Below are 14,565 nucleotides of genomic sequence, written 5' to 3' on the forward strand. Positions count from 1 at the left end.
GGACGTTTGTATTTTAGGGTCCACCTTTTCCAGACACGTGGCAACTCCAGTTGCCTGCCAGGGTTCTGTTAATGGTCCCTACCTGTACAAGGCTGAGTTCTACTTTGGCCCCTGGCTTGGATCGTTTTCTGTTGCTGTGCTGGCGTTTTGGAGGAGTTTCCTGGAACAAGCAGGAGAGATTTCTCATTGAACAGAAGTTCAGGAAGTTGTGCAGAGCAGAGTGATGTCAATGAGCCTTGGACAATGTCTTGATTGTTCATCCCCTGGATGGTCTAAGTGCTTTGCTAGACGTAATGGTGAATTCTTAGGATGCTGGATCCCTCCTGTTTGTGTGGTCTTTTAACATGGGGGGACCACTTTTAAATGTTAAAAACCTTTGATTTTCAGAGGAAAGGAAGGTATGGATCCACAGGAACCTGCCTTATACTGAGTTAGATTGTTGGTCTATCAAGGGATCTATTGTTTACTTGGACTAGCCATGGCTTTCCAGAATTTCAGGATGAGATCTGTCACTTCACCACTTCTATGATCCTTTTAAGAACATAAGAAAGAGCCTGCTGGATCAGACCAGAGTCCATCTAGCCCAGCACTCTGCTACTCGCAGTGGCCCACCAGGTGCCTTTGGGAGCTCATATGCAGGATGTGAAAGCAACGGCCTCCTGCTGCTGCTGCTCCTGAGCACCTGGTCTGCTAAGGCATTTGCAATCTCAGATCAAGGAGGATCAAGATTGGTAGCCATGGAGAGTCAAAGCTCCCTTCATCAGATACAAGTGGGAATGGAGATCTTTGCGTACTCGTCTCCTAGTCAGAAAGTGGGAAGGGTGTTGTGAAGAAAGGAACCAGGATGCAAAGGGACAAAGCAAAATGTAACAAGCATGGTTAGAGGAGAAATGCTTCGGGGCAGAAAACTGCCATCTGTAGTGAGATCAGAAAGCCTCAGATTTTTTTTGCAAGATACTCAAGCTTGTACTGTGCACGTTTCCCAAATCAAGAATGACTGGCACAGCGTGAACAGAACTCCCATTACCCAAATTATATAGCTTATAACGCCGTGTACTGGCTCTTGTTATGATGAAAAGATTGTTTTGTTTTGACCATTATGTGCCAAACTATCCAATCCTTTGCAGAATTATACCAGTCTGAGCGTATTGTTTTAGCACTATGTTAGAAGGCTCTGAAAAGATCTCCTTTCATACTTTTCTGATAGCTGATGTGTTTGCTTACACAAGTAACAACTTTCAAGCTTACTGGGTGTGTGGGAGAACCGTAACCGTTTCCTTCTTCATAGTTGTTTTCCTGTTGAATTTTGGAAGAAAGATGCCTTTGTCCTTGCACATATTTTTCTGGAAAATGTTGGGTCATAGTTACATGGAATGGTAACTTTCCAGGTAGTGCAGAAGTAGTTGAACCATTTCAGCGTATGTTTTAAGTTACAAATTTGATGGCGAGATGTACCATATCCCAATTTCAGACTCGTCACTCTATTGCTCCTTATTTTACAATTGACAGTGTGCCCTGGGAAAAAATTCAGGTTTCTAGGTGGTTTGCAAGTTGGCCTGCATGTCTGTATGTTGTCATGTTGGAAGTGACTTTTGGTGACCCCACCAAAGAGCTTGCTGGGCAAGTGAGAAGGTGGTCTCCCTTCCCAATACTGATCCTGTTTAGCTTCTAAGATATGACAAAGCCAGGCTAAGCTATGCTGCTTTCCCGAGAGCCAGCGTGGTGTAGTGGTTAAGAGCAGGTGGATTCTAATCTGGAGAACCAGGTTTGATTTCCCACTCCTCCTCCTCAGTGACAGAGGCTTATCTGGTGAACCAGATGTGTTTCCATAATCCTACATTCCTGCTGGGTGACCGTGGGCTAGTAGTTACAGTTCTTTCAGAACTCTCTCAGCCCCACCTGCCTCACAAGGTGTCTGTTGTGGGGAGAGGAAAGGAAAGGAGCTTGTAAGCCACCTTGAGTCTCCTTACAGGAGAGAAAGGTGGGATATAAATCCAAACTCCTCCTCCTCTCTTCCTCCTGTGGTACCCCTTATCATCATGTGAGTTTTTGAGGAAAACCTAATACTTCATCCGATGTGAAGTCTTTCCTACTGTTGACAGTAGTAATGAACACCCAACATTTGGTCAATATTGCTGATCTCAGATGCATTTTTGCAAACGCCTGAAAATATCCATCTCCTTTTTGGACGAATGGAAGTGAAGGGTGACAGACCCATTTAGTGACTCCCCATTCCCTGTTGTATTTCTCTGTTTTTGGACAGTCACAACATTTGTCTGCCAACACCCACATGTAACTGTCAACAGTCTCCAAATTTCACTGTAATGCATAAAATAAACAGCTTTGTACTGGGTTAGTCCTCCCGCCCATCTGGTTGAACACAATCTGTGCTGGTTGACTCCATATCTGTCAACCAGCACCTTTGTGACATGGGATCCTTTTTACTTGGAAAAGCTGGGCACTGGAACTGCGCAGGATTCAGCCATATATATATATATATATACATTTTGGCAGTATATGATGAAAGGCTGCTTTTAAGTCAGCGATACTGCAAAGGTTTAGAAACTGCTGACAGAGCAAATGATGATATTAAGCGTCGTGCTAACTCAGAGGTACTTTGATGAAATGCACAGTGTGTGTGTGTGTGTGGGGGGGGATAAAGCAGAGAGTTAGTTTCTGGAGATGGCAGGCTTCTTGCCATCTTTTGCTGCTAATTTGATGGCATAAAAAAAGCAGTTGGGGGTGAAGTAGTGTCATCATCTGTTTGTGCAAACCTGGGGCTTTAATAGGGGAACCTCTCTGTGGTTGCTGTCATTCCGTGGACAGCAATGTATTTCCTCTTCCTGATTCTCTGGCAAGGTTGAAATTTGATCGGGAATGCAAGGTTTGCTTCAGTCCACGATGAATGAACTTGAGTAGTCTTGAGTAGTCTTGAGTAGTCAAGAGGTGGTCCGGAGTTCTGTGATCAGATGTAGAACTGGGTTCTTTAAAAAGAGAGAGAGAGAGAGACCTAAATTGTTATTGGAATCCATTAATCTGGCTACAGACATACCGTGTTTCCCCAAATATAAGACAGTGTCTTATATTAATTTTTGCTCCCAAAGATACGCTATGTCTTATTTTCAGGAGATGTCTTATTTTTCTGTGTTCTGTTCTTTGGGCATGCTTCCAAACAAAAACTTTGCTATGTCTCACTTTCGGGGGATGCCTAATATTTCGCACTTCAGCAAAACCTCTACTATGTCTTATTTTTCGGGGGATGTCTTATATTAGGGGAAACAGGGTATTTACATATGTGTATTTCAGGCAATTTGGGTCCCAAATTTATGCTTTCCAGACAGTACTGAAGTACTGTACCCACTTTGTTTCTATGCATTGTCCTAGCTGCAAAAGGCAGGGCTCCCGTTTTTTCCGAAGAACAGACTGCTTTGCTTCAATAGCGCATGCTACATGTGGAGACATAATAGATCTGCATGAGATCAATGGAGACTTGAGAGGAATAGTCCTGAAACTGCCTAAATGCAAAAAGATAGTTTCCCGAACTGTAAAATTCCAACCCAGAATCGTCGAGGTCTTAAAACCTTAGCAGAGGCATGTATTTGAATTTTAGACCTCTAAGAAGTTTAGATGCTCACCTCCTGTTTAATCAAAATCCTAAAGAGTTTTTACACAGTTTTCCATCAGTGGAACAGAACTTTGCTGCCTGCCCCATCCCATTGCATCCTGATTAAGTGCTGCCCCAAGGAATAGGGGATCTCAAAGAATGACATGTGAGTGTCCGGCAGCAGGAAGGCAGAATCGGCAGAAATGTCCAATTTAGTCTGGATCCAACCCTGGGTCAGAAGCTAGACCTCCTCCTTGTGAGCAGAATAACCACGGGGTTCTCAATCACCTGGAAAATTGGTCCGCAAGAGAGGCAACTTTTGACAGCATCCAAACAGAAAATCTAATTTCTCCTTTCCTAGAAACCTTGAGGGAAATCGGTAGCCCTTTTTAGTGTTTGATATTTGTCGGGAGGTTCAGGATGTGCTAACCACCGAAAAGAACGCCCAAGTAATCCAGGAAGCGAGAAACTTGATTAGAGCCTGCCAAAACCAAAATACTTTCATTTTGACCCTGATCCACAGATAGCCACGCTCTAGGTGTGTTGTACTCGACTGTGAATTACCTGACAGGTAATCATGTACCCAGAACAGTGGCTCCAGGTAGGAGTCTCGGAACAGTAATAAGCAGGGTTGCTCGAAAGAAAGTCAGTGGGGCTTACTCCCAGGAAACTGGATACAATTGCAGTCCTTGTCTATGCAAGGATGACAATATAGACCAGTGATGGCGAACCTATGGCACGGGTGCCAGAGGTGGCACTCGGAGCCCTCTCTGTGGGCACGCGCCCACAGAGTTCGTCATGTGGGGGGCGGAAAATCACACACACACACACATCTAGGTGGCGTAGGAGGTTAAGAGCTCGTGTATCTAATCTGGAGGAACCGGGTTTGATTCTCCGCTCTGCCGCCTGAGCTGTGGAGGCTTATCTGGGGAATTCAGATTAGCCTGTACACTCCCACACACGCCAGCTGGGTGACCTTGGGCTAGTCACAGCTTCTCGGAGCTCTCTCAGCCCCACCTACCTCACAGGGTGTTTGTTGTGAGGGGGGAAGGGCAAGGAGATTGTAAGCCCCTTTGAGTCTCCTGCAGGAGAGAAAGGGGGGATATAAATCCAAACTCTTCTTCTTCATCATCTAGGCTGGCCTGGGCCACTGAGCATGACATGCACACACCACAGTGAGCAGGGAGGACTTGGCTGGTGGGCCTGGTGCCTGTGCTCCGGGGGGCTGCTGCCCAAGGGGGGGGGGCGCAGAGGAGGCAGAGATGCTAGAGAGGCACAGACCGGTGTGTGCGGGAATTGGAGGCTAGAGCAGGCTGGCCCCTGCTCGAGCGGGTGGGGCGAAGAGGGAGCCAACCGTTTTTTTCTAAACTAAAACCTCAGCATTCAGGTTAAATTGGCGGGTTGGCACTTTGCGATAAATAAGTGGGATTTGGGTTGCAATTTGGGCACTCAGTCTCAAAAAGGTTCGCCATCACTGATATAGACTCTCACCTCTTCTCATTGTTGTCTAGCCAATGTGCTTTCCAGCTGTAGTTTGCGCCTCACCTGTTTCCTGCCACAACATAATTCCCACAGTACGTTAAGGTAGATGCCTTACAGAAAAGTTCAGGACCGGTGGTTCTCAAGTTTAAATAATTAGAAAATGGCTCTGCTACCTGTCTAGGGATCCCCGCTCTAGAGGGCTGATAAAACTAAAACGTAGGATTCCTAGCATTCATAACCCAGCCAGATCATGGAAACATAAAACACATTATAAAAATGCTGTTAAATCATCAACCCCTTTTTCAAAAGAAACGTTGTGGCACCTACAAAGACAGTCGTGTGGAAGTCGCTCGGCAGCCTTCGAAGGAAAGATTGTTTCATAAATGAAGTGCTGGTACAGAAAAACCCATCTCTGGTTGCTGTCCACTTTACTTCTGAGGGTAAGGGCACTGAGAGCCAGAACTCACCTGGCAGACTGGCCACTACAGCAGGTGGCAGCCCTTCCAGGCCCTCAGCCCTAAAAACGTTGAGCCGGGGGCTGGGGCCATCTGAAGATAGCCGGCATCAGACAAAACCTGAACTTCTGATATTTACCGTATATACTCATGTATAAGTCGAATTTTTCAGCACATTTTTAATGCTGAAAAAGCTCCCCTCGACTCATATGCGGGTCATTAAATTTTTTTGTATGTTTTTACTTTGCCGGCCAGCAGGGGGCGCAGTTTTTATGCTAGAGGCACCAAAATTTCAGGGTACCCTCAGAAGACTCTCCTGATGATACCAGCCAAGTTTGGTAAAGTTTGGTTCAGGGGGTCCAAAGTTATGGACCCCCAAAGGAGGTGCCCCCATTCCCCATTGTTTTCAATGGGAGCTGTTAGTAGATGGGGCTACCCTTTTGAGGGTCCATAACTTTGGACCCTCTGAACCAAACTTCACCAAACCTGGCTGGTCTCATCAGGAGAGTCTCTTTATGATACCAGCCAGGTTTGGTGAAGTTTGGGTCAGGGGATCCAAAGTTATTGACCCCCAAAGGGGATGCCCCATCCCCATTGTTTACAATGGAAGCTAATAGTAGATTTTTCATTTCTGATAATATCCCTCTTAAAATCTAAGTTGGGTTACATTTGGACATACAGATGATGATGAGGAATCCAGTTTTGAAGGATTTTAACTCTTGTGTTTTAGCTTGGTTGCTGGTTGAGCTAAGGTTTTTGTACTTTTAAAGTTATTGTTGATACCATATTGTTCTTGTTGACCCTCTTTTCCACTTACAGAGCCAGTTTACTGTTTTTCTTTGAAATAAATATTCAAAAACATTTAACCTACTGATGCCTCAATTGATGCTGCATTTCCCACCCTCGACTTATACGCGAGTCAATAAGTTTTCCCAGTTTTTTGTGGTAAAATTAGGTGCCTCGACTTATATGCGGGTCGACTTATACACGAGTATATATGGTAATTGAAAACAGCCATAAGCTATTGTATGCTCTGGACACCGAGTGGCGTCTCTCTGACTCTAGGGTAGAATCCTTTGCACTGGAAAATAGGTGAAAAACAGTTCACTTTTACATCCAGAAATGTCTATGATTGCTCTATGACTGGACCTTCTTGGTGCCCCTCATCCAATTAAAGTTCCTAAGGCTGAGCTGTTGGATCCTAGAAACTAATCAGGTCATATTCTGGTCCGTGCTGTGAGGTATTATGAATGCTGGCAGGACTAAAGGCAGTGGTGGCTAAAGATATAAAAGACTGCATGGGGAACATTCAAGGATTTTGTCTAAGGCTTTCATGGCCGGATTCAACCGGTTCCAGTGGGTTTTCCGGGCTGTGTAGCCGTGGCCTGGGGGACCCAACCACCAATTGGGCCACACAGTATACAGAAAACCAACACACACAGACCGGTATCTACATAAAAACTCTGATCACCGTCCACAACAGAAAAGGGGCATAATCAAAACTCTGACAGATTGTGCAAAACAAATTTGTGAACCTCACCTCCTCCCTGATGAAATCAATCATCTAGACTGGGCTCTGCAGGCTAATTGTTACTCCACAACAGAAGTCATAAGAGCTTTAAGACCAAGAGAAACCCAGAGGACTGAGGAGAAACAGCCCACCACAGGAAAAATATTTCTACCATACATCACGGGAATCACTGATCAAATAGGGAAGCTGATGAAGAAACATAACCTACAAACCATCTTCAAACCTACCAGGAAAATACAGCAGATGCTACACTCAGCTAAGGACAAGAGAGACCCCCACACTTCTGCAGGAGTCTATCGTATACCCTGCAGCTGTGGAAAGGTTACTACATAGGAACCACAAAACGCAGCATTCAGACTCGTATTAAGGAGCACGAAAGACATTGTCGGCTTAACCATCCTGAAAAATCTGCAGTTGCAGAACATGTCTTAAACAAAACTGGACATAACATTTTATTTGAAAACACTGAAATTCTGGACAATTCAGAAGGTTACTTTGTCAGACTGCACAGGGAGAACACTGACATTCACAAACACCAAGACAATGTCAACAGGCAAGAAGAGACTTTGAAAATTAGCAAAGCTTGGCTACCAGTACGTAAAAACACCAAAAGCAAACCCCAAGGGCATGCTAAGTTCATGAACAGTGGACTCCACCCAAACACAGGATTTGCATTCACCAATACTACTGCTGCTGCAGGACATGAAAATGAATCACTCCCTGGACTCATAAGCCCCACCTGCAATACAATATTATCAACCACATCTTTGCATAACAAGTTCTACCCAAACACTTACTGATTGGTTCCCCACCCTGGGACACGGACAATATATACCCCAAACATTTCCTTCTCTCTGGACACAGTGTGTAACAGACTTCCCTCTGTGATACACCTCTGAAGATGCCAGCCACAGATGCAGGCGCAACGTTAGGAACAAGATCCACCAGACCCCGGCCACACAGCCTGGAAAACCCACCACAACCAATTCAAGGATTTTCCTCTCTTTTTTCCAAAAGAAATACTGAAAATTTTAAGAAGCAATGAGAAATGTTTTTATTTATTTTTACATCGTTTATTCCGCACCTTTCCACTGCGCGGATCCAAAACAGCCTGTCTTGTCTTATTCTCTTCCATTTTGTTCTCCCAACAACCTTGTGAGGCGGGCTAGGCTGAGAATATGTGATTGGTCCAAGGTCATCCAGCAAACTTCCATGGCAGAAAGAGGAACTGAGAATGGATCTCCCAGATCCTAATCCAGTACTGTAATCGCTACACCGTACTGGCTCTACTAGGAAATATTTTCTGTCTTGGAAAGTCCCGCTCATTCAGAATGTGTAGTACTATTATTTTTATGTAAGACAATTTGCAGCCTTAGGTAATGATTCATATGTAAGTGCTCTCTCTAGGTCTTTTGTTCAACAGTGCAATAAAAAACCACAACTTGTAGAAAACCAAGCTGTTTGTACTCTTAAAAGTGCAAGCACCGGGTCATTACTAATCCATGATTCTGTATTTGCACTGTGAAAGGAGAGGGAAGATAATTGCACTTGCAACTGAATGAATTCCTACATGTTACACATTTTTTAAAGGTAGACAACTCACCTGAAGCATTCAGCAGGATAGCATTGGCAATCGGGCTAATGAAGGATTGTTCCGTTCATCTGCATGGCTGTGTGTATCCCCCAGTTGTTGATATTTGCATGTTTGTTTGCTTTTGCTCTCAAGTCACAGCTGACTTATGGCAATCCTGCAGGGCAGGGGTGTCCAACTCTGGTGCTTCAGATGTTCAAGGACTACGATTCCTTGAACTGAGAGAGTTCTGAGAGAATGGGAATCGTAGTCCATGAACATCTGAAGCACCAGAGTTGGACACCCCTGCTGTATGGTTTTCAAGAGAAGGGTAGAAGGTGGTTTGCCATTGCCTGCCTGCGTGTCATGCCCCTGGTATTCCTCAGAGGTCTCCTGTCCAAATACTAGATATGGTCAGGGCTGAGAAGTGTGACTGCCCCAAGCTCATCCAGCAAGCTTTAATGGAGTCAGTGGGGATTCGAACCTGCCTTTTCAGTTCCTAGTCTGGCACCTTAACTACTATACCACGCTGGCTCTCTATCCCCTTGTTAGCATGACAAAAATACAGGATTGGTCCAGAATATATAAAATCCAAAAGTCAGCGTTCAAGTAAGCCGTTCTATCCCAGACTCATTAGAGTGGCTGGCTGCGGCTCTGGCTACTTCTGGGTTATTTTAAAGGAGGAACAAAAGAAGAGCAGAATAAGAGTTTGGATTTATACCCCATTTTTTTTAATCCGTAAGGAGTCCCAAAATGGCTTATAATCACTTTCTCTTCCTCTCCCCACAACAGTCACCTTGCGAGACAGGTGGGGCTGAGGTCACCCAGCAGGCTTCATGTGGAAAAGTTCTCCAGATCTGAGTCAACTTCTCCAGATCTGAGTCCACTTCTCTTAACCAGGTTCTCCAGATCTGAGTCCACTTCTCTTAACCACTACTCCATAGGTGTCAAACTCGCGGCCCTCCAGATGTTATGGACTACAGTTCCCATCATCCCCTGCCAGCATCATGCTGGCAGGCGATGATGGGAACTGCAGTCCATAACATCTGGAGGGCCGCGAGTTTGATACCTGTGCACTACTCCATGTAAGCCCTTGAATTAGAGCCAACGTAACGCAAAGTGTTGCACAAGCTTTCAGGTTCTCCAGAACTTTCCATCAGGCTTAATGTTTAAATAAAGAAGTGAGGAGGTGAGAAAATATGTTTCAGGCCTTGATCGTGAGGCTTCTTGTCAGCATCTTGTATCAGTATGCCGGCTGATTTTGGTAGATAAAGCAGGGCTGGGTGGATCTGGTATCAGGTTGCACCTGGGAAAAAGGAACGAGAGAACAGGAGCCTCCAACTGAAAAACCAGTCATTAAACATTGTGAGCCGATTCTTTGTTTTGAGTCATGTGCTTATCCCCTTAGATCATGTTTGGGTTTTTCTGGCAATTCAAGCTCAGGCTGCCTGGCACAAAAAGGGTGTTTTTTTTTAATTTCCTGAGGACCTGAAGCTATGTCTAGAAATGTGGGTTGGATCCAGCTAGTTTTTCTGCAGAGCGAGAACCGGCATTATGTTGTCGCAGGTAAGAGTGGTGGTCTCTAATCTGGAGAACTGGGTTTGATTTCCCCACTCCTCCACGTGAGCGACCGACACTTATCTGGTGAACTGGACTTGTTTCCCCACACCTTTACGTGAAGCCTGCTGGGTGACCTCGGGCTAGTCACAGTTCTCTCAGAACTCTCTCAGCCACACCTGCCCAGTGGCGAAGGGGGGGGGGTGGCCCCCGGGGCAAAATGGCACCACTCGCGGGGCCCCACCCCCCTGCCCACTTTCCTTAGTTCAGCCAGCTGCAAAATCAGCCTGGCTGGGTGAGGCTGGCCTGGCAGGGTGGCGTGAGAAGGGAAGAGGGCGAGATGTAGGGGGCGATTTTCTGCCCCCAAATGACCCCAATGGCACGCACCTGGGGCAGGACGCCCCCCACCCTGCCCCGTGGTAGCTACACAACTGCACCTGCGTAGGAGGTTAAGAGCTTGTGTATCTAATCTGGAGGAACTGGGTTTGATTCCCAGCTCTGCTGCCTGAGCTGTGGAGGCTTATCTGGGGAATTCAGATTAGCCTGTACACTCCCACACACGCCAGCTGGGTGACCTTGGGCTAGTCACAGCTTCTCGGAGCTCTCTCAGCCCCACCTACCTTACAGGGTGTTTGTTGTGAGGGGGGAAGGGCAAGGAGATTATAAGCCCCTTTGAGTCTCCTGCAGGAGAGAAAGGGGGAGATATAAATCCAAACTCCTCCTCCTCCTCCTCCCTCCTCCCTCCTCCTCTTCTTCTTCTTCTTCTCCTCCTCCTCCTCCTCCTCCTCCTCTGCATAGTCTGCCTTGGTGGTCCCCCCTCCAAGTACAGGCCTTGCTTAGCTTCCAAAACCTGACAAGCTCGGACCGCTAGACCGTACCATTCCACATCCCAGCCTGCTTGTTAGATAATCACAAATTTGGGAAGGGTTTGAAAAGAGTCTAGAAAGGCGAAAATGGCATGTTAAAAATCTGCCAGTAATCTAGAGGGTCGTGCTGGATAGCATAGCAACCCAAGGGCAGAAAAAAGTCAGATGGGCTTCTCTGATTCATGTTTTTTGAACATGAGTGTGTCCTTACAAAGCTGGAAGATTATTGCGTGTGTCCTTAGCAATTTTGAGATACTTGCTGTGCAAGGCCGTGACCTGGAAGGGTCAGACTAGTCCAATTTTTGTCAGATCTTGGAAGCTTAGCAAGGCCAGCCCTGGTTAGGAGTTGGACGGGTGCCACCAAGGAAGTCGAGGGTTACTCGGCAGAGGCAGGTAATGGCAACCCACCTGTGTTCATCTGTAGCCTTGGTAACCCTACGTAGTACTTTGAAGAAGCCTTTATTGCCATAGACATATTACTAAAATACAATCCATAAAATACAAAAGGGCTAAAAACACGTTGCTTCATCTGTAAAAAAACCCTATAATAAAACATAAACCATCAAATAAATAGTGTTATAATATTACAAGCCAATTAATGAATTAATGTCTAACTAGAGATAAGTCTATAATACTTACCATATAAACTCGTGTATAAGCCGACCCGTGTATAAGCCGAGGCACCTAATTTTACTGCCCAAACCTGGGAAAACTTATTGACTGGGGTATAAGCTGAGGGTGGGAAGCCAGGAGGCAGAGGGAGCTCCTTATTTGGGCAGTGACGGAGCTCCCTCTGCGGGGTTTGAGGAAGCCCAGCCAGCCAGGGTGCCTCAGGGTTCCCCCTTCACTCTCAACAAGCAGCTTCCCAGTGCAGGGAGGTTGTCCCGGTCCCGCCTCCAGCCTCCTTGTGATGTATAGAAAATGGTAACTCGCCTATAAGCCGAGGGGGCTTTTCTCAGCCTTTAAACAGGGCTGAAAAACTCGGCTTATACGCGAGTATATACGGTAATAGGAAATTAGCTACATTTGCGCGAACGGTGGGGTCAGCGTTATCTAAAATTAGAGGGATCTTTAGAGTATCAGGTAGTTAGTTATATGAGAGTGAGATAAGGGAAGCCTGGTTCAACCTAACTTTGGCAAATCTTGCATAGTGGAAGAGAGTGTGATCAAGTGTCTCAATTTGGCCCGAGTTAACATAGTTGCCACAAGTCGGCTGTGACGTGATGGCGCTTTACACACTCAGCTGTGTAAAAACACTATGACATATTGCTGGCAAAGGGCCCAAAGGTACCTGGCTTGGATGTAGCATGGCAGGAGACCAGTCCTGAGCGAGAAGAATTTGGCTTTGGCTGATAAAGAATCAGCCACAAAGTGCTGGCTTCCGGTATAAGCAAGTATTAAGGGGAGGGGAGCGATATGTCCTATTTTGGAGGCACTCTTTTATTTTTTGGTGTTGGGCGGTATTTATATATTTTATCTTGCCCTTCCTCAAAGGTTCTCTGGTCAGAATACACTGACCTGAGGTAACCCAGTGAGATTTAATGGCTTCTGGGGGCGGTGTGGGGAGTTGAACCGAGCCCTGTCACCACCACACAATGCTGGGTCTCTGTATGACAGAATTGTCCATACCTTCCTTGTTTTGACCACACAGGCCCGGAGCACTGACAACATCAACACCTCTGGAGAGGGACAAGTGCGCTCGTTGGGGAATGCATCCAACCACGTTAAGGGGAAGCCAACCAAGAGGTAAAACCTGTGGAGAGGACCAAGGCCAGAGGCGGCCATGTTGCTCATTTAGGGTTGCCAACTTTTGAGCCAGCCCTTGCGACTGTGCCTTTAACGAGTGCTAGATCTGCAAATAGTTAGCAAGTGGTTGTATATATTGTTTTCCATGCTGGGGAAAGCTTTCCCGAGTCAGAGGCGAAAGAACAGACTGGGCCATTTCTTCTCTGGTCAGGGAGCAGCCCTAAAGTTCTGGGAGTGGGGAGGATGGATTGTAGCCTTGTTTGCAAGGGACGGGGTTAGCATTTTCAGGGTAGGGTGGGGGTGTTGTTTTATACAGCTGTGGGTTGCTGCTGGCCCCTGTTCTCCCTATGGGTAGGCACCCTCACCCAAAGGTGCCATTGTGGGAAGCTCCCAGATGAGGACAATTGTGGCCACCATGAGGACCTTCAGTCAGAGCTGGCCTGGGAATGCCCCCTCTGGGGACTCAATTCTTAGGTGAACGTGGGCCCAGTTTTCACTTGGATTATGATACCTGGGAGGATGCCTGAAGAAAATGGTTTCTTTGGAGGGAACACTCCATGGCAGCGATGGCGAGCCTTTTCGAGACCGAGTGTCCAAATTGCAACCCAAACCCCACTTATTTATCGCAAAGTGCCAACCTGATAATTTAACCTGAATGCTGAGGTTTTCGTTTAGAAAAAACGGTTGACTCCGAGGCGTGCGTTACTCAGGAGTAAGCTTGGTGGTAGTCGATGGCTTTGCTTTGAAGCGTGCAACTCTTCCAACGGGTGAATCACAACCCTTAGGAGGGTTTACTCAGAAGCAAGCTCCATTGCCAGTAACCAAGCTTATTCTCCGGTAAAGGATCGCACTTTAGTTTAACAGCGCTTAACAGGGGCCCCTTCCGCACATGCAGAATAATGCACTTTCAATCCGCTTTCACAATTGTTTGCAAGTGGATTTTGCTATTCCGCACAGTAAAATCCAGCTGTAAAGTGCATTGAAAGTGAATTGAAAGTGCATTATTCTGCATGTGTGGAAGGGGCCAGGGTTACCTACGCTACTTCCATAGGTCTTAGGTTTAATGCTAACAATTGAGTTCAGCGACCCAGGCCAGCCTAGATGTGTGTGTGTGGGGGGGGGGGGCACTCTGTTTGCGCGTGCCCACAGAGAGGGCTCTGAGTACCACCTCTGGCACCCATGCCATAGGTTCGCCATCACTGCTCTTTGGCATTATACCCTTCTGAGGTCCCTCCCCTTCCTAAAATCCACCCTGTCCAGACTCCCACAGTCTCCAGGAATTTCTCAACCCGGAGTTGGCAACCATAGGGAAGGAAGAGACTTAAGTCTTCATACCGTGTTGTTTTTCCCCAATCTGAAAAGGCCAGGCAGCTGTTATTTGCCCCATTGAGGAACTGTACATATTCTGAGAGGCTACATATCTGCTTCCCCAAGGAGGGCAAACAGCAGTGGATGTGGACCTTTTCAGGTCAGAAAAACAGCAGGCCGTGTGTCACTGAACGCTTAAGATGGCTGCCAGGCCTTGACGTGAGTGCGAGGTCTAAGCAAGCTGGGAGAATTGAGTCCCCTTGTGGGGGGGATTTAGAACATGTCACAGGGTTAAAACAGGGCCGAGGTTTGAGGAACGAGTCCTGTTCAGTCTAGTACGGTGGAGTTATTTATTTATTTATTTCTTGAATTTGTAGACCGCCCCATCCCCGGGGGGCTCTGGGCGGTGCACAACAATATTCATTACAATCAGTAAAGTTATTAAA

At 46.4% G+C, this 14,565-nt stretch overlaps 1 protein-coding gene across 2 annotated transcripts in view; it reads left to right on the forward strand.

Moving 5' to 3' along the window:
- The window catches only part of ARHGAP33 (Rho GTPase activating protein 33), a 65,023-nt gene that overhangs the window by 3,970 nt on the left and 46,488 nt on the right, over positions 1–14,565 (forward strand). For both annotated transcript variants that reach the window (XM_048500861.1, XM_048500862.1), the window contains exon 2: positions 12,717–12,811. In XM_048500861.1, coding sequence (XP_048356818.1) covers positions 12,717–12,811 — 95 coding nt within the window. The remainder of the gene's footprint in view (positions 1–12,716; positions 12,812–14,565) is intronic.

The sequence above is a fragment of the Sphaerodactylus townsendi genome, linkage group LG06 (assembly GCF_021028975.2).
Source record: "Sphaerodactylus townsendi isolate TG3544 linkage group LG06, MPM_Stown_v2.3, whole genome shotgun sequence".
In the NCBI taxonomy this organism is placed as follows: Eukaryota; Metazoa; Chordata; class Lepidosauria; order Squamata; family Sphaerodactylidae; genus Sphaerodactylus; species Sphaerodactylus townsendi.